General features: G+C 41.8%; 1 protein-coding gene across 18 annotated transcripts in view; it reads left to right on the plus strand.

Annotated features, from left to right (window-relative positions):
* The window catches only part of LOC116041151 (unconventional myosin-XVIIIa-like), a 175,157-nt gene that overhangs the window by 84,810 nt on the left and 64,094 nt on the right, over positions 1–26,253 (plus strand). For all 18 annotated transcript variants that reach the window (XM_031287023.2, XM_031287024.2, XM_031287029.2 and 15 more), the window contains 7 exons: positions 1,515–1,656; positions 1,791–1,950; positions 4,473–4,659; positions 5,533–5,740; positions 7,528–7,637; positions 15,277–15,342; positions 22,882–23,010. In XM_031287023.2, coding sequence (XP_031142883.1) covers positions 1,515–1,656; positions 1,791–1,950; positions 4,473–4,659; positions 5,533–5,740; positions 7,528–7,637; positions 15,277–15,342; positions 22,882–23,010 — 1,002 coding nt within the window. The remainder of the gene's footprint in view (positions 1–1,514; positions 1,657–1,790; positions 1,951–4,472; positions 4,660–5,532; positions 5,741–7,527; positions 7,638–15,276; positions 15,343–22,881; positions 23,011–26,253) is intronic.

Raw genomic sequence — 26,253 nt, forward strand, 5'->3', positions numbered from 1 at the left:
ACACATTTGTTAAAGGACATTTTAAAGCTGCAAAATAATCACAGTCCTGATTATAGCCTTTGAAGAACAAATGCGTTGGCTGACAATTGACTCATTACTTGTCTACATGGTTAAAAAAAACAGACCCGGTCTGAAATCTACCTGAAGATAATTAGACCTGCTCCAGAATGTGGTCCACCCAAACAGACCCAAGTAAAGAACCAGACTGAATATAATGATACCTTTTAATCTTTGTACAGTGTTGAATATACAGGTTGAGTAATTCAGCATCAAACAGAAATAAAATGGGGGAAATGTGGCACCCTTTGCTTTATTAACACTGCTACCGTAGAAAGCAGGAGCTAATTTGGAAGGATTAATTGAAAAAAGATTAGGAAAAACTGCAGCATGGTTTATAAGAGGGTGTTATTTCAGAATCTTAATTTCGTTCTAGTAAAATAGCTGCTTGTGAAATACGATGACATCAGTCTGTAAAGAAAAAATTGTTGAAATCTCGTCGCAGTCACTGTTGATGGCTGCAAGCTGCAGAGATTCCAGCTGTAGCCAATTACTGCGAGCCTGTTTGAGTGTGTCAGCTGTCCACACAGTTTGCCAGCTCACTCAGCTCTGATTTGGTGACTTGTGTGTCTCACAATGTTAGAAGTTATTAGAGCGAGGCAGTTAGAATCCCTGGCTACAGTTGGCTATATTTGCCGACATTGAATCAAATGAAATGAGGTAACTTGTTTACATGCTTTTAGATGGCAAACAGAATAGCGAGTGATCTTTGACTCAAGAAAGGAAAGGGCAAAGATATCCAAAAAATAGAAAGTAATTGGAAAGAATATTAACATGGCATATTTTCATCCTTTGGCATCAGGGCATCAGAATGAACTTGGCAAAAGCAAGAACTTCTAAAGTGTGTGTATGTTTAGAAAGTATCTTGGGCAATGTTCAGGGCAATGGGATGCTGTAGATGGGTTAGGGTTAGGGTTAGGGCTAACCCTAGTAAAGAGGCTGTAGATGGGTTAGGGTTAGGGCTAACCCTAGTAAAGAGGGAGGAGTTATTTCACACATCCAGGGTTCTGGAAGTAAAGTATTTATTAAGTGACTGACAGGTGACGCACTGTCAAGGCTTTAGGTGGACATTAGAACTCTCCTGGTTTATTCAGATGTTGTTGGTGCTGTCAGTCTCTGCCACCTTACACCTCATCTCTGTACACAAGAAAGATGTCAAGCTATGATTGGTCAGAGTCTAATGTGACCATAATGAAAGGTGGAAATAGAATTAAATATGATGTTGACTCATAGTGTTTGTTTTTAGCTTTGTTCTTGCTTTTTTAATAAAACAGTTTCTTTTAAAATGTATAATACGATGTTACATTTACTGTTTACCTGATCATTATTGCGTTATCTTAGGTGATGAATAATGATTTCTATACACATCTTGCCTTGATTGTTTCCATCGCGGTCAAAGAGAAGTGATTGTGAAAGACAAAGTAGAGGACATTTCTGAGTGTTGGTACCCATCACAGGTGCGCACTCTGGCCAGGACGAATGAGGCTCGAGGCCTTCTGTGGCTGATGGAGGAGGAGGCCGTTCAGCCTGGAGGTTCAGAGGAAACCATGCTGGAGAGACTCTTCAGCTACTACGGCTCTGTACAGGGAGAAAACAAAGGTGAGCACTCAACCTGTCACTGCCGGCTAAAGCAATCCACAGAAGGTTTCCTGGAAGCTGCAGGAACAGCAGACCGCACTGCTCATCCTCGTGACATCACGGAGACCAATGGAAATGTTTGCCATGTGTTGCAGGAGCCAGTCTGCTGCTGCGAGGAGAGAAGCCCCACCTCTTCCTGTTGGGTCACAGCCACGGGACGGACTGGGTGGAGTACAACGCTCAGGGCTGGCTGAGCCATGCCAAGCACAACCCTGCTGCCCAGAATGCTGCCACACTGCTGCAGGACTCCCAGAAGTACGATCACACACGCAACATCCAGTTATTAGAGATTGTGGCGATAAGTAATCAGCGCTGGGCTGTTTATATGCTGCACATGCATGTGTCAAAAAGTGCCCCCAAAACTGTGCTGCTGTTAAATTAACCTTAACTGAAAGGATAACACAAAAGTCTTTCTGTGCACCAGGTGACTTTCCTGGGAAAAACCTTACAGACATTGAAGCCCTGTAATATCAATCTTTATTAGAGAATAGCAAAATATAAGGAGTGGCAGATACACAAACTGACCAGCTGAAGTAATACAATTCCTTGTAGAATTTAAAAGGCTATAGCACTAAATCATTAAAGGAGCAGTTCACCCACATTGCAATAAAAACATCTTTCACTTACCTCTAGTGGTATCTATACATGCAGATAGTTTTGGTTTTACTTTTACAGGTTTTGAGATATCTGTCTCTGAGATTTCTGCTTCCACCTTAATACAATGACGGTGAATGGAATTATTACTATACTATAATTCAGTATTCATCATTCAAACCACAAAATGCCATTTCTTTGTTTAAATAACAAATGCAAGATCATCATAGTATGTGAACTTGTAAAAAAAAAAAAAAAAGGTACTTTTTCTTAACTTAACTTGACACCCTGATTACATGCAATTCAAAATTACAATACATATAACAATTACTGAACATAGTAATTAATATATAATATACATTTGCAGTACCCAGAACACCCATAAAACAGTTACAGAGTGATAAACAACTCAACACTCATAAAGAAGACATTTAAAGTGATTAAATGGAATCAGGCTCTTCAATTTCATTAGAATCTGCAGGTTATTGCATATATATATATATATATATATGAGCTGCAAAATTTCCTCGATTTCCGAGCACGTGATCGGATCTATATATATACACACACACATATACATATACACATATATATATATATTCCATTTATATACCTCCCCCATCTGAGTATCTCCAGCCACGGCCTTTGCAATAGTGCGCCATATTTTTCTCACGAGCCAATCGGAGCAGACTAGGCTTTTCAGGAGCGGGGCTTAAGAGACAGGCGCTAAAACGGAGCGTTTCACACAGAGGGTGAATAGGCGCTATGTCCCAATTCAGGGACTGGAGCCTTTGGAGGCCACGAAGGCTGAACCGAGCGGTCTCTGAAATGAGACGGTCTGGTCCGCAGAGCATTTACTGTTTGTCTCGAAGCGCCGCTCCTGTCTCCTAGCAACCTTGACATCTGTAGCTGATAAGTGATCAAAACGTTAACTATAGCACCGAAATAAAGCCAGAAGTTGTTCTTTGTATTTTACCATTTGGTCAAGTGTCTCAGAGAGAGAGAGAGAAAAAATAATAAACCCTCATGTAGCCTACATGTGAACATCTCTTGTCTCTGAGACCCAGAGCTCCTGTCATCTCACAGCAGGGTCTTTGAGCATGACCACGGCCAGATATCTAGCTATTCCTGCAGAGCTAGCTGGCATCAGGCAGTTTATGGAGCTTCTACAATCCGAAGCAAATTTAGAGGAACATTTTTAATTTGCCATACATTTTTATAACACTGCCTATATTTGACATCTACGTAGTTAATTTCGCGCCTAAAACATTCTCAGAAGTGAATTTAATAATGAAATAGCAGATGAAAATTGTAAAAAAAAGAAAAGAAAAAGAAATATTGGTTGTTAGCGTTGCCTGTGCTTCTGATTGAATGCCGAAATGAATGCTGGGAATCCTGGGGCTGCGGAGGATACAACAGTTGGGTCCTCCGAATTCTGTAAAAGGAGGCCAAATTTGTGGACCGCATTTGAAGGAGCCTTCGAAATTAAATTAAATGGGACAGCCTTTGTCACGCCGGTGTGACGCAATCGGTCTACGAATGCAGCCTCCGAAGGCTGCAGCCCCTGAATTGGGACATAGCCACAGGTATATTCAGACATTAAAGCATGTACACATGTTCTAGTAGAAACCCAAAATACCTTTACTTTACCCTTTATATTCTCTTTTTTAATTCACAAGCATTTTCATAATTTTTTCTGATGGGAATTTTATGGCTTCTGTATGACACTATATGAAAGATTATTTCTTCCTTTTTTTGTATATTATACGAAAAAAGAAATGGTTACAGCTATTACTTACAGTATAACCAAAGGTTTCCTAAGTGACCGTGGTGCCAGTCACTGTGCTGTGCCAACGCTGAATGCAACGTGTGTATTACATAGATTATTACTTAAAAATGTTAATATAGCAAATATTAAAAAGCAACTAATGAAACTGTATTAGCAACTAATTCTAATCAAATTCAGACCTCCAGTATCCATAATGAATGACAGGTTTGAGAGCAGCAGGCTACAATGTGAGCCAAATGATGCAGGGGGCATCCCACCAACAGCAGAATATGCCACTAAAGCAGTCTGATTAGTTCCCCGTATATTGTAGTATTAATAACTGCGGTGAGAAAGAAACACGTCCTGTAAGTAATGGGCATGCATAGAAATGCAATTCATCCTTCTGCCACAACAGGAAGAACATCAGTGGGCTGTTTATGGGCCGGGCCAGCGGGGCCACAGTGTTGTCGGGCTCCATCGCTGGTCTGGAGGGCAGCTCCCAGCTTGCCCTGCGACGAGCCACCAGCATGAGGAAAACCTTCACCACAGGCGTGGCTGCTGTCAAGAAGAAGAGCCTGTGTATCCAGGTCAAACTCCAAGTGGTAAGTGGAGGAGACACTCATTAAAACTTGTACTTCATTCCTAATAAAGTCTGCTTTTTGGGTATCGGTGAACAGCAATTGCAAACTGGGCTTCTGTCATTGCTGAAGTAATGTACTGTGCACCTAAAATTACCTGGATTCTTATATTCATCTATTCATACAATAAATGTAGAGTCCCTGGTTGTGGTACATCGTCCAATAAATCCACCAATCCCCAGGTTGCTTACCTCATCACTGTTAATGTTAAAACTCAACCCTGTTCACAATTGGGTTTTAATACCTCAACATTCATCTGGGAGGAGGTTTAAGGATTTTAGTTTGGGGTATCAGTGCAGATACTGGTTGGATACTGAGTCCTATTCACTTGAACTGGTGCATTCCTTTTATAGAAAACAGTCTACAGAAAACAACAAGTACAGTACTGTAAATGTTCATGTCATTGTTTCATAAAAGCAAGACTATACAGTACTGTAACTATAAAATAAATGTACGTTTCTAAATTGAGTATAAGCATTTCAAGAGGTTTTGTATTCTACTAAGGACCTTTTAATTGCATTTTTAGCCCCCTGGACACCCATAGTCCACTCACACTGGTGTTTTCATTTATGTTGACTAAAGCAAATACATCCCCTCTCACAACAGTGTGGGTGTGTACAAACTGCATTTATTGACTTTTCCATACACCTTCCGTATCAGCTTAGTCTAATTCCCAACTTAAACCTGACAAGATGTCTAATCAGCCAGAGTAATTGACGTGTGTGTGTGTGTGTGTGTGTGTGTGTATTATTCAGCTGCTGTAGATTGCATGTAGATGGCTTGCACAGACTGCCACAATGTTAGATTAAACTACTCATATCTAATTTCTGTTTTTAGGACGCTCTGATTGACATGGTGCGTCGTTCCAGGGTTCACTTCGTTCACTGCCTGCTGCCCAAAGCAGAGGCAGTGAGTGGTGGAGGTGAGCCCCGTGTGACGCATGGAGAGAGCCCCGACTCGGGCCTTATGACTTTGGACGTGGGCCTCCTGAGAGCTCAGCTCCGAGGATCCAAGCTGCTGGATGCACTGCGCATCTACAGGCAAGGTAATAAAGTACTGGAAGCCTTGGCATTTATTTTCTCTTTCTCTAAATAATAGAAGAAAGTAATGATTCGATATTGATGCCATCAGGGTTATCTAAAATGGGTCCAAGGGTACAAACTTATGGCATACAATTTGAAAGATGTGAACCTTTGCAGGCAGTAAGGTCTTATGAAAAGATGTTATTGGTTGAGTGATGGGAAATGTTTGATCTGGTCAATCTAGCTTGAGCAATACTAGGGGTTTGGGTGGGCCGAAATGGAACTGCTTTGAATTGATTGAGTGTTCACAGTAGCTGTTGGTAACTTCATTTATTCTGTGACTCTTACGACAAGTGGGGTCCCACAAGGCTCTTTACTTGGCCCGATTTTATTCCGTTAGAATCCACTACCCCTTGACCATATTATAGGTAATTTCACACTGTGGTGAACCATTGTTACACCCTAAACCTCTGCCATCAAAAACTGGATGCACTTTGTCTTCCTACAATTTAATTATGATAAAGCTGAAGTATTACTCCCCATCTTGGACCAATGCCAGCTAAAACATGCACCCTCAAACTTTTTTTGCTTACCCCTAGCTACAGTCAGCAGATTATGAGTCTTGTTCAGTCATGCTATTTACAAATCAGAAGTCAAACCAATGCTCCCCAAAAACATAGTTGCTATCACCTTGACTTTTGCAAATCATTTGCTTGCCTGAATGATGCTGCAGTTGCCCATCTACAGTTGGTGCAGAATGCAGGAGCAAGGCTTCTGATGAACACTAAACACTGAGAACATATCTCCCCAGTCCTGACCAGATAACATTGTCTTGTATTTCTGATCTTTTAACTCCTTATCCTGCATTAAGATCCCACAAGTTCCACCTATGACTCAAATGTATGTTTTTCTTATGTTCTTATTTATTTAGTGAAATTATTTTATGTTTGACCATTCCATATGAAATTCTTGTTGTATATTTCGAGGTAGTGTATTGTGTGTACACATGTGAATCATGTTGTTATGGTTATGAAAGGTGCTATAGACATTTACCCGCTTACTTGGTACTAAAAGTCAGGATATTTGTACCTCTACTGCTTTGATTTTCACCATTTTCTCTTATGAGTCTCGAAACTTAATGGAAGTACAATCCTAACCCTCCACTGGAGTACCCCTCTATGTTAGTGATGTGATGTAAAAGTAAGTGGCCTAAATTAATAGGGGTTAGGGAAAAGTTGTCCATAAAACATTGGTATATTCTCATGGAGATCATTAAAATGTAATCTGAGCTATACTGTCTGATACAGAAGTTATAGTTTAGAATGGTCCAAAGTTCTTCAGGCTTAACCTGCTCTCATGCTCTTCCATGACTCATCTGTCTTTCTGATGATGTCAATAAAATATGAACTGTATACTTCCTCTCTTTTCTTGCCCAAATCATTTGAATCCAGTGATGAATTAAACTTCCAGAGATAGAGTATCTGAAAAGGTTCCGATAACCTGACCCATTGCGGTCACTCTATGTCTTCATTCAAAAGTGTATGTTTTTTTCACAATGTGAACCTCTCTTCCCATAGGCATTATTACTGTTCGTGCCTCTCTAAAAGCTTGAGACCCCTAACATTTCCACCTTTCAAACCTTTACCACTTTTTAATGCTCTTAAAGTGTTTTTTTGGCTGTATTTCTCCTGAAAATAAAAGTTGACCGTTGACACGTTGTTGGCTCTCCACTTGCTGCTGACGCTCCTCTAACCTTGGTGTTGGGTGTTTTTGTGCTCTCCTCTCTGTTCTGCTCCCTCCCTGGCTCCAGGATACCCAGACCACATGGTGTTTTCTGAGTTTCGCAGGCGCTTTGATGTCCTGGCACCACATCTGACCAAGAAGCATGGCCGCCACTACATTGTCACAGATGAGAAGAGGGTGAGTGTTTGGCCGGGTTAGCCTGATGCTTTGAAGTGCTGTTGTGTGTGGCTGGATAGTGACTGTTGATATGATGGAAACAAAGAGGTTAAAATACACACAGGTATGATTTTTGTTATCTTTGATGTCATGGATGTGAAAGGATAAGGCTTTTATTTCATATTTTTCTTAGTGTCAACAAATCTAATGAAAAGACTAAAACCAACAAAGTGCTAGTCTGTCCCTCAGCCAAAAAACCTGCCATGTAACATACCATGTCATCTTTAGCAACAGACAAATGAATGTTCAGCTGTTTAAAAAAAAAAAAATGATTGATACATTGTTACTCTACCGACTCATAATCTATTGGACTAATATCCCAGTTCCAGTTTCTTTTAACCCATTGTGTTCATTCTGTATGCATTTACAGCATCAGACACAGACATACTATTCTGATAAAATTCCAATAAAAATTCAAAAGATAAAATCAATGTAACAAGTGACTGATTGAAGAAAGATACAGTATTCTAAACTGTGTTAATTAGGGCTGAATGATTTGAGAAAATATTCTAGTAAGGCTGTCAAACGATTAATTTTTTTTAATCGCGATTAATCGCTTAATTTCTATAGTTAATCGTGATTAATCGCATATTTTATCACATGATTAAAATTCTATTATTTTGCATTTCAGAACAGTTTTTAAGTACATATTAACAATCGAAAGCAATTCTTACCAGTGTATCTTGATTGGGAATCAAATGAATGCAAAGAAAGTTACTTTATGAACTTGATTTTAAGATTTGTAATTATTTATTTACTGTGCAAACAAAAGAAAAATGTGCGAGTCTGTCATTATTGCACAGTTCCTCCAAGTACCTAACTAAAAAATTAAAAATCCCTATCCTTACTAGAGTCAATATAGTGTTTAGTAACTCCTAAATAATGTTGATTACTCACTGACGTCCAGTGATCACCGGTTAATGAGACAGCGTTTGCAGCAGTTCCACTGTGGCTGCTTTCTCCGTGTCATACAGGCTGTGTGTGGGGCTACTGTCCCCCTCGACGGCAATGAGACAGGTCAGAACACGCCAACTGTAGTACGTCTTTAAGACCCGAGTCTTCTACGATGCTGACAGGTCTGCAGTTAGTTGTCACCCGTTTCGCTAGAGCTGTAGTAATTTTTTGGGATTTGTTCGTTAACTGTACTACTATGCTTAGCTCCGTAGGTGGTAGCTCAAGCTTGACGTGCCTCGGTGATATTTTAATTTGGCTTTATACAATGTGCATATGGCTTTCAACTTGTCTACGAGCCGTCCGGGGGTTTTGGAAAATAAAAAGCTCCATTCAGAGTTAATGCTGTTGTCTTTCTCCATCGTGCCTGCAGCCTGCAGCAGCAGGATGTGTTACGAGAAAGTGGCAGCTTGATGATAAGTAACGGTGCTGCAAAGGGTCAAATAGTAGCCTGTTATGCACGACGCAAAGCCCAGTGAAGTGTAAAATAAATGAATAAATGCCGGCATGTGATTTAAAAAAATGAACGCGTTATGCTCGGCCCTTAATCGCATCGCGATTAACGCGTTAATGCTGACAGCCCTAATTCTTTGACCATTATTGTGATTGCGATTCAGTATGTGATTTTTTTTCTTCAAAGTTCCTTCTGTATTATTCACAATACACAAGCATTACATCATCTGCCCTTGAGCAAGGCTAATATAGGAAGTAAGTGGATTCTGGTATCCTATGGCCTATTAAGGTAGATAAAATAAATTGTCTGTTCACATATTTTTCACATTTTTAACTAGGATATGTTTCCGTAACGTTGCCCTGACGACCCTATGTTTTGATCCCACAGCTGTTTAGAGATAGCTGGATTATAATAGCGATCTTAATTAATTTAATGCAGCAGTGGTTGGAAATGTACGCAGACCCACCTTTTCTTTTGCCAGGATTGCGCTTAAAATATGAAAATTAAATAAATGGACTGATGCGCGGTCACACATCCATTGTGTGAGTTCCAATATAGCTGTCATAGTTAGCCGGGTACTGAAGTTGACGTCAACACTTCCCTCCGCTCCCTTATCTCTCCTTATTGTAGCCTAAAGGTTGACATCCACTATCCTAACACTGCTCCAGTGTTGCTGGCGCTGCTGGCTGTATCTGGGTTTCTGACTTTCTCTTTTCCTTTGAATAATGTCCAAATATCCTTTTTGTGAACATGAGCTGAATTGACTGACTGGCTTGCTAGAGATCAAATAATTCCAAATCCCAAAACGTGCAGGTGTTGTGCTGAGTTCTCCATCCTCAAGGGAATGTGACGATTTTTAAGGCAAAGTATTCTATTTAGTTTAGTTTAGTTTATTGAAAGTCATCCTCACAGTCAAACAACTGAAAAAAAGCAGAATTTACATTGGTTTAAAACATAGGAAGTCTGGCCCCATATAGATAAAAAATAAAAGATAAACATACTAAATATAAGTTTGTAAATAAATAACATATATGCACATGTATATTTATGATCACACTGCATTTAGTGCTGAGTTGTACAATCTCACTGCCGTGGCCAGCGTTGCTGTCTTCAGTCGGTTGGTTCTGCACTGAATGTCTGTAAGATGGTCTCTGTTTCACAGAAGCCTGTTAGTATTTATGGCTCTAATCAGTGGAAGCAGGTCATGAAGAGGATGGTGTTCAGAAGTCATGCCTTTAACCAGGCCGTACTGCCGCTGCTTGCTCCCTCCTGCTCTGAAGAGATGGGAGTTGGGGATTTAAAAACTATATAACCATCTTTGTCATGTTCATCAATGATGATAAATCATCTCAAGTCTTTTATTTTTAGAAAGTTTAGAGTAATAAATGTTTTATTTCGACTCCGTAGTAGTAGCATTTCCTTGTTTCCCGAGAGTTAAGGGACATGCGTTATTCGGCTGAAATTATCCGTCACAGCTAGAGGCACATTCACAAAACGTAAATGAACGGTGAAGGTGGTCATAGTGACGCAAACGGTAGGCTAATGCAGGCAAAACACGGAAGACACAGGCATTTGTATTCTTTCATTTAAGCCTGGTTGTGTGCACAATACAATACCAAGGACATCAGTCTGTCCACATATCATTTAGGAAGATATGTTTGGGTAGGCTCAAGCCTACATTACCCAGCGCCCTTGGTGATTAATCATTCAGCCCTAGTGTTAATCACAGGAAGACCTTGTTCTTATGAACAGTGGTTTATAGTATCTTGTCACAGAAAAAACTAACAATTTATGGGGACATAAATCCAATTCAAAATCTATTTCAGCCCTCATGCTCCTTAAAAGAAGCAGTTTTTAGAAAACAATGAGCTTTAGTTGTGACACAGAGTTTTATTGTCAGCTGTAATTGATAATAAATCCACCCTGGTATGTTTAGAAGATTGATGAACCCTTTTTATGAGAATTGTCAGTTGGTATGAATGTCCCAAAAGATCATCAAGAAGCATCAATTATGATTTATGAAGTTATTGTTCATGAAAACGCTTACTCATTCATGGTTGATACTTCTCAGCCTGTGAAAATATGTCTTCTGTGGCTCTGGAGGATCTGGTCCTACAATAATAAAACTAACCCTGATGATGTCAAAACTGTTAGAATGTTGAAAGTATAAAGTCTGGAGATTCAGTATTTCTCTCTCCCTGCCCTCTACATTCTAATCTTCCGGTGTGAACAGAATCTCTTTATTCCTCCTCTCCTCTCTGCGCTGTCCTCTTCCTGTTCCAAGAGCGCTCTTGTGTGTAATTAATTATGATTGCACAGGCTGGCAGCATACGGCTACTGTACTGATTAATTACCGGTAGTGGGAAGAGCTCTTTCTTTCCTCCTCTCTCTCCCGCTCCCCTCCCATTCCCTTGTCTCTTTCCACATTTTTTCTTCTTGTCTCATTATCTTTCCATTTCTTTTGTATTGGAGGCAGAACAGTTTAGGAACACCCCTGAGCATTTGATTAATGTCCTCTACATTCTGTTCAGGCAGTATATAGTAGCTTTGCACAAAGGTGTGATTGCCTGTATGAGTGGGAGGTATGGCTGCTGGAGGAAAACATCTCTACATTAAGGCCTTCTGTACCTGATGTGCAAATAATGTTTTTCAGGTTATTTAGGAAACAAAAAATCTGATGGCTATGTGCCTGCCTCTTTGTGTGTTTGAGTTAGATGTGGAATACGAAAAGAATATTGACATGACTAGCTGCTGTCAACAGAGAAGATTTAACTGGATTAATTAAACAGATGAGTGAAATCAAGCTCCCCTCTCTTTTCCACAACACACTGGTAGCAAAGTGAAGATTCCTTGGAGATGAGCTTAGAGAGGATAGCCCATTCAGAAAGAACTAATGGTACCCAGTTCTCTGGGGAGACGGGAACCAACAGAGGGGAAGAAAGAAAGCAAGGAAGATGGATGAAAGGAGGCCGTCTGAGACAGTGAAGGGCGTATAATTGGAGGAATAATATGAAATAATTGGTTTTCAGAGAAAGTGACGAGAAGAGAATATTGGTTTACTGAGCCCGTCGTAGAAATTTTGCCAAACAAAAATCCCTGTCTCTCCGCCACCGACAGCCCAGTTCTGTCAGTTCCTCTTAATACAGAGTGATGCAGCCATGATTTTAGTAGCCATATGGTGTACCTGCCAAGAGCTTTTCACACCAACCATGCAAACAACACAGGGGAAGTCCACCACTTCATACAGCATTCCTGTTGGCGTCCGGTCCTCTGTGGAACATGACACGTAAAGTTCATAGTTTTATTATCCTGGTTTTCAGTGGAGAGTTTTAGTGGTCTTCTTGCTGTGTAAGATGGTCTCTTAGGCCAGTGTTTCTCAAACTTTTTTCCGACCAAGGACCACTTACCTAATTAAAAAAAGCTCAAGTACCACCGTATTGCCAAAAATATCCCCAAAAAGCCATTGATCCATCTTGTCAGGGGACAGTAATCGCAAACTTTATTCCTCCGTATTTCCTTCCAATATCACACTGATCATTTGTGACGTAAATTGGAGGCATTATCGCAAAACAGTCGGCTTCAATGCTGAGGTCCGACAACACAGAAAAAGCCAATTCCAATAATAATGTTTGAATTTACAAATGAATTTATTTAATTTAGAAAACAACACATCTATGCTCCTCACTATTTGGCTTTGGAGTTGCTGGCAGACATTTTGAGATATTTTTTAATTTAAAATTAAAAACATGATATTTTACCAAATCTACTCTCGGACCACCAGGAGTCGCTTGTGGACCACCAGTGGTCCACGGACCACTCTTTGAGGAATACTGTCTTAGGCTGCACCTAGCTCCAGTAGCAGAACTAATCTTCGTCCTTACTAACACGCCTAAAACGCATATCACATGACCATACACGTATACTGGGCATGCCCGTGCCGGTGTAAACAGGAACCGGCATGTATACACGGTTGGTGGTAGTTGCTTAGTTGCAGAAAAGACAACGGAGGAAGAGCAGCAATGGCAAAAAATAGGACGAGAGATTTCTTAGTTTTGATTGCCATCAAGGTGGAACTGTTACTGAAAGTAGCACATGACTACAAAGTCAGAAATGGCTGTAATTCGTTGTCCATGTTGAAATAATCACCAATAGTCAGTCCAGGTTGTTGTAGCTTGCTTGTTTGTTTGTTTGTTTTTTTCGAGAAATGGTCATGTGATAGGGGCGTGACGAATCAGGGAAGGGCACGTCATGACTGATAAGATCCCATCAGGAGGCAAACGCTGGCATTAGAGCTGTAACAATTAAAAATTTTGCTATACAGTTATTGACGTATTATATACGTATTAAAAGTCATTCTAAACAAATAGGTTTTGAGTTTGGACCTAAAAAGAGCTACATCTGTAATAGTTCGAATATCGGGGTAACTTCTTCCCGAGTCTCGGGGCAGCAACTACAAAAGCCTGATCACCTCACCGTTTATACCTTGACCATGGGACTTGCAATGACTGCAATGACCAGTTGTCCTCAGGCAGCGTTAAAATCTTGGACAAATACTCCGGGGCCAGGCCATTTAAGGCCTTGAAAACAAACAATAAAATCTGAAAATCGATTCTAAAACGCACAGGGAGCCAATGTAGAGTGCAGAGAACGGGAGTGATGTGTGCACGTCTAGATGTATTTGTTAAAAGCGAGCGGTAACATTTTGCACAAGTTGAAGTTGTGAGATGGAGGTTTGATTCAGACCAACATAAAGAGCATTACAGTAATCCAACCTTGAACTAATAAAAGCATGGATCGCCTTTTCTAGATCATGCCATCATTAGTTTTAAACCAAAACGTAGTAGTGTAGGTGTAGCCTGTAGACTATTTTGTAGAGCGTGGTACACTTCAGCTTTGTGCTCCTAAGGATCCCAGTGTCTGTCAATCTGACCGAAACATTGCATCAGAGCAAGATATCTCAACAAGTGTACCAGGGGACTCACAAGAGACAGTAAAAAACAACCCTCTCAATGACATTTGTGACCGCCTGGCCTTTCTTTAGTGGCTCCATCAGGACTAGAGCCTGGATCGGGCCGAATTTTTCCGTCCAAACCCAGCCCGAGCCCGACAGAGCCGTGACCGAACCCGGCCCGAGCCCGTCAGGCATTATGATATTTATGTCCGACCCGAGCCCGACACAGTTAAAATCCCGTTTCTGGTGAGCAGATGAATGAACTTGGCTTTCAGTCTGGAGTTTATCTCGGACACCGCACACACTGTGTACAAAACTTAAACTTATTCCACCAACTCTGCTCCAGTCGCATCTACACGTCTGCTTCTTCTTTTCTCTATCTCTCTTCTGCCCACTTTACACACACACTGAGCTCTCTTAAAGGAGCCACAGCACCATTTTACAGCAAATGCCTTATCACGCTGATGTGACCGAGCCCGGCCCGAACCCGACCATCATTTCTAAATATCTGTCCGAACCCGGCCCGGCCCGTCGGGCTCGGGTCGGGTATCCATGCCTTAATCAGGACAACGTTTACACTTGTACACATTAATATCATAAGAATACCATAAAATGTACTGAGCACATTCATGCCTCCCAGAGCACAAATCCTTTCCCCTTGGACACTCCATGAGCTGTAATGTGAATGTCCCTTAGCCTTTCCTGTAGCACCACCCCAGGAATAACTTTACATTTTAAGCCTTACGCTCTGAGAATAGCCAGATTCAACACTTTCCTTTTGTGGAATATAATCTATTGCAGCATCAAGAGGGCTTGTGGAAAGTCAGGATTAGTCTTTTTGTTCTTTTTGAAAGGCCAGTTTTAGCAAATATTAATCAGAAAGTGAGATTCTTAATCCTTCAGCATCAGCCCCAAAGAGCTGAGCCTTGACAGCCAAACAGTCTGCAGTTTGTCTTTTAAAGGTTGGGTTGACACGATGGATGAAACCTGACAGAAAATGGATCTGAGAAGCTTCTCTGTCTCACTTGTTTTGTCCCTGGAGGCAGCTCGGGGGCGGGGAGTGTGTGTGTGTGTGTGTGTGTGTGTGTGTGTGTGTGTGTTTGTGTTTGTGTTTGTGTTAACTGGTGTTTGTTGCTATAACACCAAGCTAGCATCCTTTGGGCAACCAGGTCATGTGTTCTCTCAGAGGCAACGCTCGCTGGTTTGTCTTTATCTGTCTGCTGACTGTTTGTTCTGGGTTCCAGGCGGTGGAGGAGTTGCTGGAGTCCTTGGATCTGGAGAAGAGCAGCTACCACATGGGGCTGAGCAGGGTGAGTGAAGTCACACACATGCACACTTTTCTACTCATTATTCATGTAAGGACTGTTACTATAATGCTGTAACTTCTCCAATGATGGCCAGGGCCATTACGTTCTGTGTTAAGATACTATCAGTGAAACTCAACACTTCCTGCACAGTATTTTTTCAATCATGCAGGAAGTGTTTGATTGACAGCAGACTAACGGCGCAGATCCAGTTTTGCGACACGACTGAAGCGTGGTGTTGTGACGTAATACATCCACGGTTGATGCTCCACAACCCTGACCGGCAGCTGATTGGACGAACACGTCACGTGGGTCTGGCTGCTTGAGAATTTCTAATCGACTGTCATGGCGGCTTGGATGGAATACGATCTCATATTTTACGAAAATAGTATGCCGAAACGTGTTTCTGAAGACATTTTAAGCGAGAAATAGGCCATACATTTGCTGAATCTGTCTTCATTTCAGATCGACAAAGGTCAGTTTGAAAGATTTCCGTCTACTTCTACTGGATAGTCGCGTCGCGTTCAACGGATTAATTTGCATAAAGATGGGCATCGGCCAGCTTTTTTGACGCGCAGCATTTTTTCAAATGCAGCGCCGCCTTCCCGGGATGCTTTGCGGGCACGTTAAAGTCGTGTGACGTCACCCATAGGAATAAAGTGGAGCGAGGCGCGACAGAAGCGTTGCACGGCCAGGTGGATCTGCACTGTAACAACAATCAAATGGACCGCAATGTAGAAGCGATTGGAAATAATACGTGGATGATAACAGAGGGGTATCACATGGAAAGCCTTCCAGTGACTCAAAGGATATAATGATAATAATTTGGTGGTAGGCTTTTAATGTAAAACATGCGCAGTGCTGTGTATAGACTGAAATGAAGTAGTGAATAAAAAGTATTCCAAAGTAATCCAAAGTATTTTTGTTTAACAAAAGAAAGCAGCAGAGTGCTGAGTTTGATGTTGTAGTTCTGATGGGATCAGTGCATAGTTTAACGTGTGAACTGTTATAGTACATGCAATTCCATCTCAATGTTCTTTATTAAGAACCAAACTTTTTTGTGCTACTTCCCTAGTTGAATCATGTTTCTAACCTTAAACTTCAACCCTAGTTCTCGAAAAATCTATGCCAGTGCATACATACCTACTAGCCTGACATCGCCAGACCAAATTGCAAATGCAAGTAATTCTGGAAGCTCTCAGTTCATTTTCAATTTTCAAGTGGTGTTATCAATGGCCGTAGACAAAAATGCCTCAGGAGGCAATTGGATAGTCCTACAACCAATCAGCGGAAGGAAATGTGACGTAAGCGACCGACAAATGTAAACAGACTACAGCGTGCAGCGATGAGCTGTGAGGGTGTCTGTGAACGAGTGTTGCCGTTTTTGCCATCAGAATTTGAAAATAGATAGTAAATATTTAAAACAGGAAGTTCCACACCATGATCAGCCATGTTGGTTATTGCAATATGAGTTAACAGCGCTCCTCTTTACTAAGCTAAGTTTATGCACGCTGTAGTGTCCCTGGCGTGAGGGTGTGCGAGCCCAAAAGTGACGTCATTATGTATTTTGCGTGAAGTGCGAAGGCTCCACAAGTTGTCAGTCATAAACGGTTGTGATTGGCCGGCTTGAAATCTGTTTGAATGGGAGGCAGACTAGTATCTGCCAGAGCTAATTAAACATGAGCTAGCAGATTCCTAACCTTCAATTACCTCTTTATAGGAATGAGCATCCGCATGTTATTACTTGTAGGCAGTTGTCTGTTCATTGCAGGGAGCCCTGAAAACTGACATAAAATACTCCACGTCACATCAAATCAGGCAAAAGCTGTGGCGCTCTGCATGGGCGGCTTGTCCTGTCCAGACAGTTTTGGCAGTTGCATCTTTGTTGTTGCCATCAAGGAGTGTTGGCTCCAAGTCCCAACGTCTCTTTTCACGTGGTGACACTGTCAATTAAACACACAATTAGAATGTGTTTTTCCATTCTATCCACCTACCTTTCTAACAAGAGGTGTGGTGGCTTCAGTGGTGTCAGTGCTTGTTTTGTTCCCGTGCAGTGACGAGTCTTCACACTTCCGTTCTCACCTTCAGTATTCCTGGTGTGTTTTTGTTTTGAATCTTTTCATTTTATGGGGAGGAGCTGATCGCTGTTGCTCTCTGTATCTGTGACCTTTGCCAAGCAGCAGTCAGATACTGCCTGACTCCAACTCTTTGAGATAAAAAAACTAGCTAATCACAAGGAAAAAGATAGGCTGATGGTTTTGTTAATTAGATCTTTGGATGTCTGTGGAATAAAGAGCAGCGAGCGCCTTGAGCTGTCAATTAGAGAAGTTTCTTGGCAGATATCGCAGGGAGTTTAACCTTGCCTTAGTGTTGGTGCATGTCAGTCTCTACTTGGTCTGCTACTTTTTCCCAAGTTCAGAAAAAGTTTCCAATCCAAACTTTTTTGTTCTGTGGTGTTCCTATTACTAATATTACTAATGCCTCTTGTTTCACATTTTTTGTACTGGCAGACGAGACACACACAGTTCCAACCAACCCATGTGGAAGGCAAAGTGCCACCAACCCACACACTGGGCCACTTACTCTATCTAATTATACTGCAGTGTGGGAATCATTTTGAATAATGAATACATGAGCTGCATCAAAGTGGAGAATACCATATGATTAATACACTGGCGCATCACATTACTCTGAATCAGTCACATCTTCTGCTACAAGGGGTACCTGCCAAGTCGGGCTGGGCAATAGATACATACTGTATAGGGATCGACCGATACTGGTTTTTCAATGCCGATACAGATACCAATTATTATATTATATTATTATTATACCCATAACCCATATTTGGATTTACAGTGAAAATGAAAATCTTTAAGTCAAAATTAAGATTTTGGAATGTTACAAACTCCAACACAAAACTTTGTTTAAATCCATTAAGCAATAATTTAATAAATGAGAAACTTTCAACATCACACACATTAAAAGATAGTCAGATAGTGTCGTGGGCGGGACAATAAAGTCAGACTCAGTATATGTATACCTTCATTTTGATGTTGGAATGGTTATTGTCCAAAAAAATGTCCTCGTCATCTATGACTATTGGGTACCTTTCACATTTTACCGATTAATAGGAATTGGCGTGCCTCACTGTGACTCAAAAACAAACTGCAGAGGCGATGTAGTCTTGCTCTGTCTTCACTGTAGGTGTGTAGGTGTGTGTGTGTGTGTGTGTGTGTGTGTGTGTGGGAGCTGAGCTCCACTCTGTGAAACATGCAGTAGAGAGAGAAGCTCGCACTTACACGCTCAGGTATCGAAATTTTGATCGATTTAACGTGAATCAGTACTCTGTAGTACCGAGTACTGTCATTACCCTAAAAGGTATCACATTCGGTAACCAACCCTACCCATGACACATGAAGTGTGGACTGTGCAGGTGGCTGGCAGATGAGCCCCCTCTCACTGCCAATTTGGCCCTGTGGTTCACTGCCAACTTGTCTGTGGCTCTCTGCCTGATATCAATACACCATCCCTACATTGACAAATGGGTCTCCAAGGAGCACAGCAGTTCATGTAAACCAGATGTGTCTCCTCCAAGGCTAGTTTGACATCATCTGCCCACAGCACTCGCTTGTTCTCCACCATCCATAATGTACTCCTAACTAGGCCTAGGTTACATTTGAAATGTTAAGCCACTAGAGCCTCTACCATACTGGAGTTCTGTTCTGACATTTATTTTTTGGATAACTTACTTTAGAACATGTCTCTGCAAAATGCGTTTTTACAATAAATTAACAAAGAAGAACCTACTGTTCTTCTCATGTATAAATACAAGAAGCTGCATGAGAAGAAAAGCAAATTTTAATAAAGAAAAAATATAAAGTTGCTATTTTTTTTTAAATTTCATACACAGTTCAACATTGTTTAGTGGTAAAGTCAGAAGGTCCGTATGCCATCTGAACAACAATCTTAAAGTGGCCATATAATGCTCATTTTCAGGTTCATAATTGTAATTTGAGATTGTATCAGAATAGGTTTACATGGTTTAATTTTCAAAAAACACCATATTTTTGTTGTACTGCACATTGCTGCAGATCCTCTTTTCACCCTGTGTCAGGTCTCTGTTTTAGCTATGGAGTGAGACATCTCAACTTCTGTAATGTCTTTGTTGGCATCGCACATGTGCAGTAGCTAGCTAAGGATACATGAGCTAGCTAGCTGTTTCTTCAACTTCGGCCTATACAAGGCAGGATTAGCCATGAGACTTCTTCTAAACTAGGGCGCACTTCCAACTTTGCGTGGAATACCTGCAGAACAGGGACAGTTCCTCAGCTTCTTCAAAGCGTCACTCAGATTCTGCTTAATGAATCTACTTCCACAAAGAGCTGGCAGCTAATTCAGGGTGGAGAAACAGAGCAATGTCTGTCCCCAGATACACAAATTATCTAGACAGAGTTAGAGGCATTATGATTGGCTTTTACAGGGGCCCAGTGTCAGCCCGCCATGGCTTTTTACAGTCAAAAATGAAATTGTGCACTTATTGGCATTCAAGAAGAAGCACCACTGCTGCCCAAATCATCAGCAAAAGAGATGAAAGACACAGGAATGTTTCTGGACAAGACTATAATCATCAGGCCAGCAAAATCACTGAGATACGTCCTCTGGACAGGCAAGAAATGGAGAAATAATAAGCACAACACATTGCAGCATTTTTAGGTGGCATATTTAGCGAGATTTAACAATGACCTGCCAGCATGAACAGGTTTGCAGTTTGTCAGTTGGCTCAAATGTAAGTCATGCTTTGACATAACAAACACATACACACTGCTGAGCCCTTAACACTTATTGGTCGCCATTTGAGAGATGATCTGCGTGGCATCTCCAAAAAAATAATGTAACTAATCAAATTCAAATTATTTTGCTTCAATATGTGCTGCTGTGCTCCCTCATCCCTGTCAGAACATTATGTAGTCTCATGTGTTCATTTTAATACATTATTCTCTCACGTCATCATTTTATCATTAAAACACAATTTCAGAAGGTACAATGATCGTATGTAGGCCGTGTGAAATGGTGAACCCCAAATAAGCTACTAAAAGCTTTTCGAAGGACAGAAAATATACAGACACTGAAAACTCAATACACAATAGACTCAACACAGAGAAATACCACAACATACAAACAATCCCAGTACATATATAACACCTAAAGGATATTCAACAATCATATGTTATAAGCGATGTTTCCTTCAGACTTTTCTTGAAGATGGAGACAGAATGCGACAATTTCAAGGTTTCATCAGGCTCGTTCCAGATCTGCGGTCCGCTACACACTACACTTAGAGGTGAATTATACTGGCCGTTGCCAACCTGGCGCGCGCCATCGTGACGTCAAAATGTAGATCTTGCCGGCGCAGCTGGATTTATAGCGCGCGAGCTGAGATCGCGCACCACTCTTTTTTTTTTTTCAGGGGCGCGCGACAAAGGGGAAATTCTCCTTCTTCTAGTCTGTAGAAAGAGCAAAGTTGGTAGCCTTTCCTCATTAGTGCCACCCCTGTTCAGGAGAAGACTGCAACTAGTGTCGCGACCACCAGCGCGGGTATAAATAGTTACAGCGATTTCAAGACGTCACATATGCGTGCGCCAGCTGGGCTGCGGTTACTGTAAAACACGCTTCAGGCTTGTGCACTTCAGCCTTCGCATTTTGCCAGTTCAAATAACGCACTACGGAGTGTTTCCTGCTTCGGCTTCTACAGTGCTGTCAGCCAAAGTGTTGGTCACACTGGGCACCAGCAGACAAAGCATGGCCAGAGTGTGGTGTGGTTCAGGAGTAGTCTAGTAATGAGTCCCAGAGCTGAGAGCATCAGAGGGGCAAGCTGAAATGTCAAAAACATAGAAAACCCTTTGTTTTCTATGTGAGCCAGCCACTGGCATCTTGATGTCTGTCATTGCGGGCCGGACAACCTGTCATGATGTCGCTGTTTTATTTCTCAGCATCAACTTCAAAAGAGCAGCAGTTTAATCACTTTCACTTCCTGCATCGGTACATTCGCACCCTGTTGACTACTTCTTCAATCTGTGTGAGGCATTAAGTGTAGGCTTCAATCGTCAATTAACCTGGGTCAAATGGCCCATGTGTGTTGGGGAAAAAAATGGACAGGAATATATTACAAATAAATACTGGATTGGACATGGTATCCTCACTCAAGTGAACTACTCAATAATAAAGGAGTCTGATCTATATCAAGCCATCCATAGTTTTGACTTGCAGTACAACAAAACATTTAATAACAGTCCTTCAACAGGACGCATGCTTAAGCTTGATTTATGCCTCTGTGTAAAATCTACGCCGTGGCTACGTACAAAGGTACGTGGAGACACAAACCTACGGCGTAGCCTGACTTGCACCTCTCAAAAATGTAACAACACGTCACGTCGCTCGGCTGTGGCTTGGTAGCGTTGCATTTCCACCCGACTCATTTCCTGGTTCTCCTTCTCCATAAACAACATGAAATCAAGGAGAGGGTAAACATTTCCTGCTACAGATGTCCCACTGTGGTCAGAAAGCACAGGGGAAACACTTTGTTTCTCTCATTATGACTCTAGAGTCGCTACTCGCTCCGAAGCTAATCACGTCACTCTCTTACTCGCTCTGCCACACCGCACCACACACACACATGCCGGCCCTGCCATTAGATTGACACACACACCAACGCAGAAGTATAAACTTCAGGCCACTTACATTGGCTACGGAGAAAGCTCTGCGTGGAGCCTCCGCAGGGTAGCTCCCCGGGGTCCCTGGGTCTGAGTCCAGTTCTACTTGGGTGCTATGCCAGTTGCATGTCGGAGGTCAGTGATGTGCAGGAGAAATGAAAGAGTTGGTCATGGTAAGTGTTTGGAGGATATAAAGTAATGGAATTCAGAGGCTGTTGTATACATGGAAGTAATTGGATATAGACTTCTCTGTGAAATTGATAAGTGCGGTGTTGGCATGTTTCCATTTGTAAGCGCTCTATTATTTGGGCAGAGGTCCATACTGATTTTGTCTGTGTGCCAAAGAGGACAATTTTCAATCCATGCAGAATGTCCAGTATGTTTGCAGCTCGATCAGTGTTACAAAACTCTCTTACTGTTGTTGTTGTTGTTGTTGTTGGCTTCATCTACACTGTTTTCTTCAAATCTAACCATGTCAACATGGAGCTTAAAAATATTCTCACAAACCTATAGGATTTCAAGTGGATTTCATCCCACTAGAAATCCTTGAAAGTTGTACACTCACTCGCTCAACATTGCTATTTTGCAGCGGCACTGGGGGCACCGTCAGGCACTGAGCGCCACCTAAGACAACTGTGGTTGGTTTAAAAAAAAAAATGCCAATAAAACGGTGCATGTTTTTCTCTCATCCCGGAATGCTGTGTGGACTAGCCAGACCTTCCTCTGCAGCGCTGTGGAGGAAGGTCTGGCAATGCGAGACTAGTGGTGAACTCTAGCATTTCTCCCAAGAAAAGAACGGTGGGACTTTGCTTTACCTCTCCCTCTCCTCCTGCAGGTGTTCTTCAGAGCGGGGACTCTGTCCAGGCTGGAGGAGCAGCGAGACGTTCAGACCAGGAGGAATATCTCTCTGTTCCAGGCTGCCTGTAGGGGATACCTGTCCAGACAGGCCTTCAAGAAGAGGAAGGTAAGGCTGCCGCATATAGTGGCTAGGCTCACTGCAACACATCTGAAGAGTCCATCATGGTGCATCATTGTAGCCTCATTTGTACTGCAGTTTAAAACTAGGCATAATTGATAAATAGCTCATTTCAAACAGGAACACCTGTTGGGTGGTGGTAGCTGTAATGAATATAGGGAAAACATCAGATATACAGGGAGACGGGGCGCCTGGTTAGCTCACCTAGTTGAGCGTGTGCCCCATGTACAGAGTCTCATGTTATTTATGCCTCGTGTTATTTATTTCTGTTTTCTGGTGTTAAGATGGAAGACAGAGCTGCTGTGGCATTTGTTCTCAGTTAGCTGTTAGGGAAAGCACTTAGGAAAATACTTGGGAACTCTTCAGAGAGCACAATGCTTGCAGTGGTAAAATAATTCCCTCTGAGATGAACTGAGCTGCTTGTTCTGTTTCCTGGTGAGTGACTCCTTGTCATTTGCCTGGCTCCCCCTCCCTGCTCGACTGATCGCGTCAGATCACAGTTCCCTGGTGATCAGCCGTCAGTCTGCTGAAGCAAAAGAGGCCTGATTGGATGGACAGATGTCAGTCTCCTCTCCACCGGGATTCTACCACTGTCCTTGTATCTTCTTCAACTACTTCAGTATTGGTCTTTGGCTGTGGGATATCATCCTTTTCACATTATCAGTCTTATGACTGCTCAACCTTCCACTTATCCTTCCTGCTTTATTGGCATGGCCATATTCAGATACAGTATTGCCAAAGCACTATATGAATACTATGTAATATTTGCAATAACATTGTTACAAATAGGAGAGGTGTCTTTTTGCTGCTGAGCATGTAGTGTAGCGTGGCTTTTTACAGCGCTCAGAGTAACAGTAAAGTTATGGCCAAACAGATGAGCTGAAACTCTTTCAGATGATAATTTCCTTCAAGTTCATCACTACCAGAGACCTCTTTAACATTGTCACATTGTTTTCACATTATTTGATACATTGTTATTAAGATATCTATTGTAGGCACTTTAAACATTAGCCAAAGTCTTCTTTCTTCTTCTTTTTTACTTAAAGGTCTCATATGGTTAAAAGTGAGATTTCCATCTCTTTTTTGATTATAAAGCAGGTCGACGTGCTATATAAATACTGTGAAAGTATCAAAACGCTCAATCCAAAAAGAAACGCACACAGCCCGTATTCAGAAACTGTGCCTTTCAACGAACCGTCAGGACTTCCATGCGGTTGTGATGTTGCAACTATACTATATATAGGTAGCCTGACAAGCCAGACCCACATCAAGATGTTGGGTCTGGGAACTCACCATTGGCAGGGCTCAATCCGAGGGGCGGGATAAACGGTTGTCTTTCAAATTCCCTCTGCACTCATAGCCAACCAGAGCAACGCTAGTTGATAAATTAAACTTTTGCCGTATATGGTCGGCAAAACTCCGAACACATCTTCCTTTTTTAAGAATGACTTCAGTGCTTAACTCCAAGTCTTCCAGAGTCGCGGCGAAAGCCGATTCGAAAGACCGCTCTTCACCAGCAGCAGCAGCAATCTTCTTTGTTTTCAAGTAGCAGGGAATTCATGCAGAACCGTCGCAACACTGCCGTCCTTATGTTAAGCCCGCCCACCGACTCTATACGCGATTTGATTGACCTGACCAGAATTTGGTTTTTCCAGATCACAAGCCAACAGAGAGTTGCTAGACTGACCCTGGCTGCAAATTACATTTGCTGCCGCTAGGGTGCGTCTAGATTTCTAGGCTAATATATAGGTAGAAAGTGCTGTTACAGTACTGTAACAGTCATTCCCTGGCTGAAATGACGGTGCAGGGACTCTAAAAGCGCAGATGCAGAAGACCATGAAATGCTGACCAATAAGAACAGACTGGTCTTTTTCAGGGGCGGCGCTTAAAGAGACACACGCTAAAAGGGAGTGCTCAGACAGACAGTGGAAGAAAAATAAACTGTTTTTGATCATTAAAGCATGTAAAGATGTTCTAGTAGAGCCCCAAAATACAAGAATGAACCTGAAAATGAGCATGACCCATGTATCACTTATGGGACCTTTATTATCCCAAAGACTCCAGTCTTGTTTGCGGTTTTTCAGAAGCCCTTTCAGATTAATACATTGACAACATTTTAACAGATTATTTAGATTATGGGGAACAATTAGGGCCTGCAAGCGCAACTGCACACTTGTGCTGTAAACGAAGGTCATGTTTTTAAAATAGCCAATTTGTCAATGTAGAGATTCTCCAAATCCATGTTTGGATCAAAAGAACTGTGGTAGTTTTACCTGCTGCTTTACAGCTCTCTTTGGTCATCATGGCCACACCCAAGTCACTAGTGCAGCGACAAGGACAAGATCCCACACTGGCTTCCCACCCACAATCAATGCCTGCTCTGTTCAAGGTAAAGCTGGAAGAAAAGTTGCCAGGCTATGATCCCTGGTCTCTGACGTAAGCAGTGACATCACCCATTGGTGTCTGGATGGCTGTTTTGAAGCCTTCAATAATGTGGACATCGCCATCTTGGTTGTTTGAAACCAGACCTGACGATTTTTGGGTGGAGCTGGGGAGGATGATGCGGCCAAGCCAGTGTTGTTGCAGTGGCGCTGCGCTAAGCTAAAAGAGGGAAAGCGAGTCATCTAGTGGAGATTTACCGGCCGGTGAACACAGACCTCCGGGTATTGCCGCCATTAATCTATATCCTTACGCTAGCACTAGATAGCTAGCTTGGTTGGCAGAACACTGAACAAAACATTTTTAGGCGAAAAAAAATGTTTGAGTTAACTTCGATGAAGTGAAAACACACAGTGAGAGGGTCAAAGTTTAAGATGAAAAGACGGACAACAGCCCAAAACAAGTTGAGGTCTATTTTAATGTCCACAGTGTTAGCATTGTTAGCATTGCTAAGCCTCTTTTATGATTGACAGGTCGGCATTTAGCCACCCCCTAAAGCATCCCCTGCTTTATTGTTTATTTTACAATAAATGAGACCATCATTTACTTAATGAACATCATGTTGTATTGAATAAGACTTGAAAGATGTGATTGAGACCAAACACTCATTATGAAAATGTTTACTGAGGTAATAAATCAAGTGAGAAGTTTTCCTATAGACTTCTATAGAAACAGACTTCTTTTTGGAGCTAGTGGAACCTGCTGGAAGTTAGATACCATGCAGGTTTAAGGCACTTCTGCATTGTCTTCACTTTTAAGGGAAGCTTGGTTCATTATTGTTAAAGTCTATGG

This window comes from Sander lucioperca, chromosome 5 (genome assembly GCF_008315115.2).
Source record: "Sander lucioperca isolate FBNREF2018 chromosome 5, SLUC_FBN_1.2, whole genome shotgun sequence".
In the NCBI taxonomy this organism is placed as follows: domain Eukaryota; kingdom Metazoa; phylum Chordata; class Actinopteri; order Perciformes; family Percidae; genus Sander; species Sander lucioperca.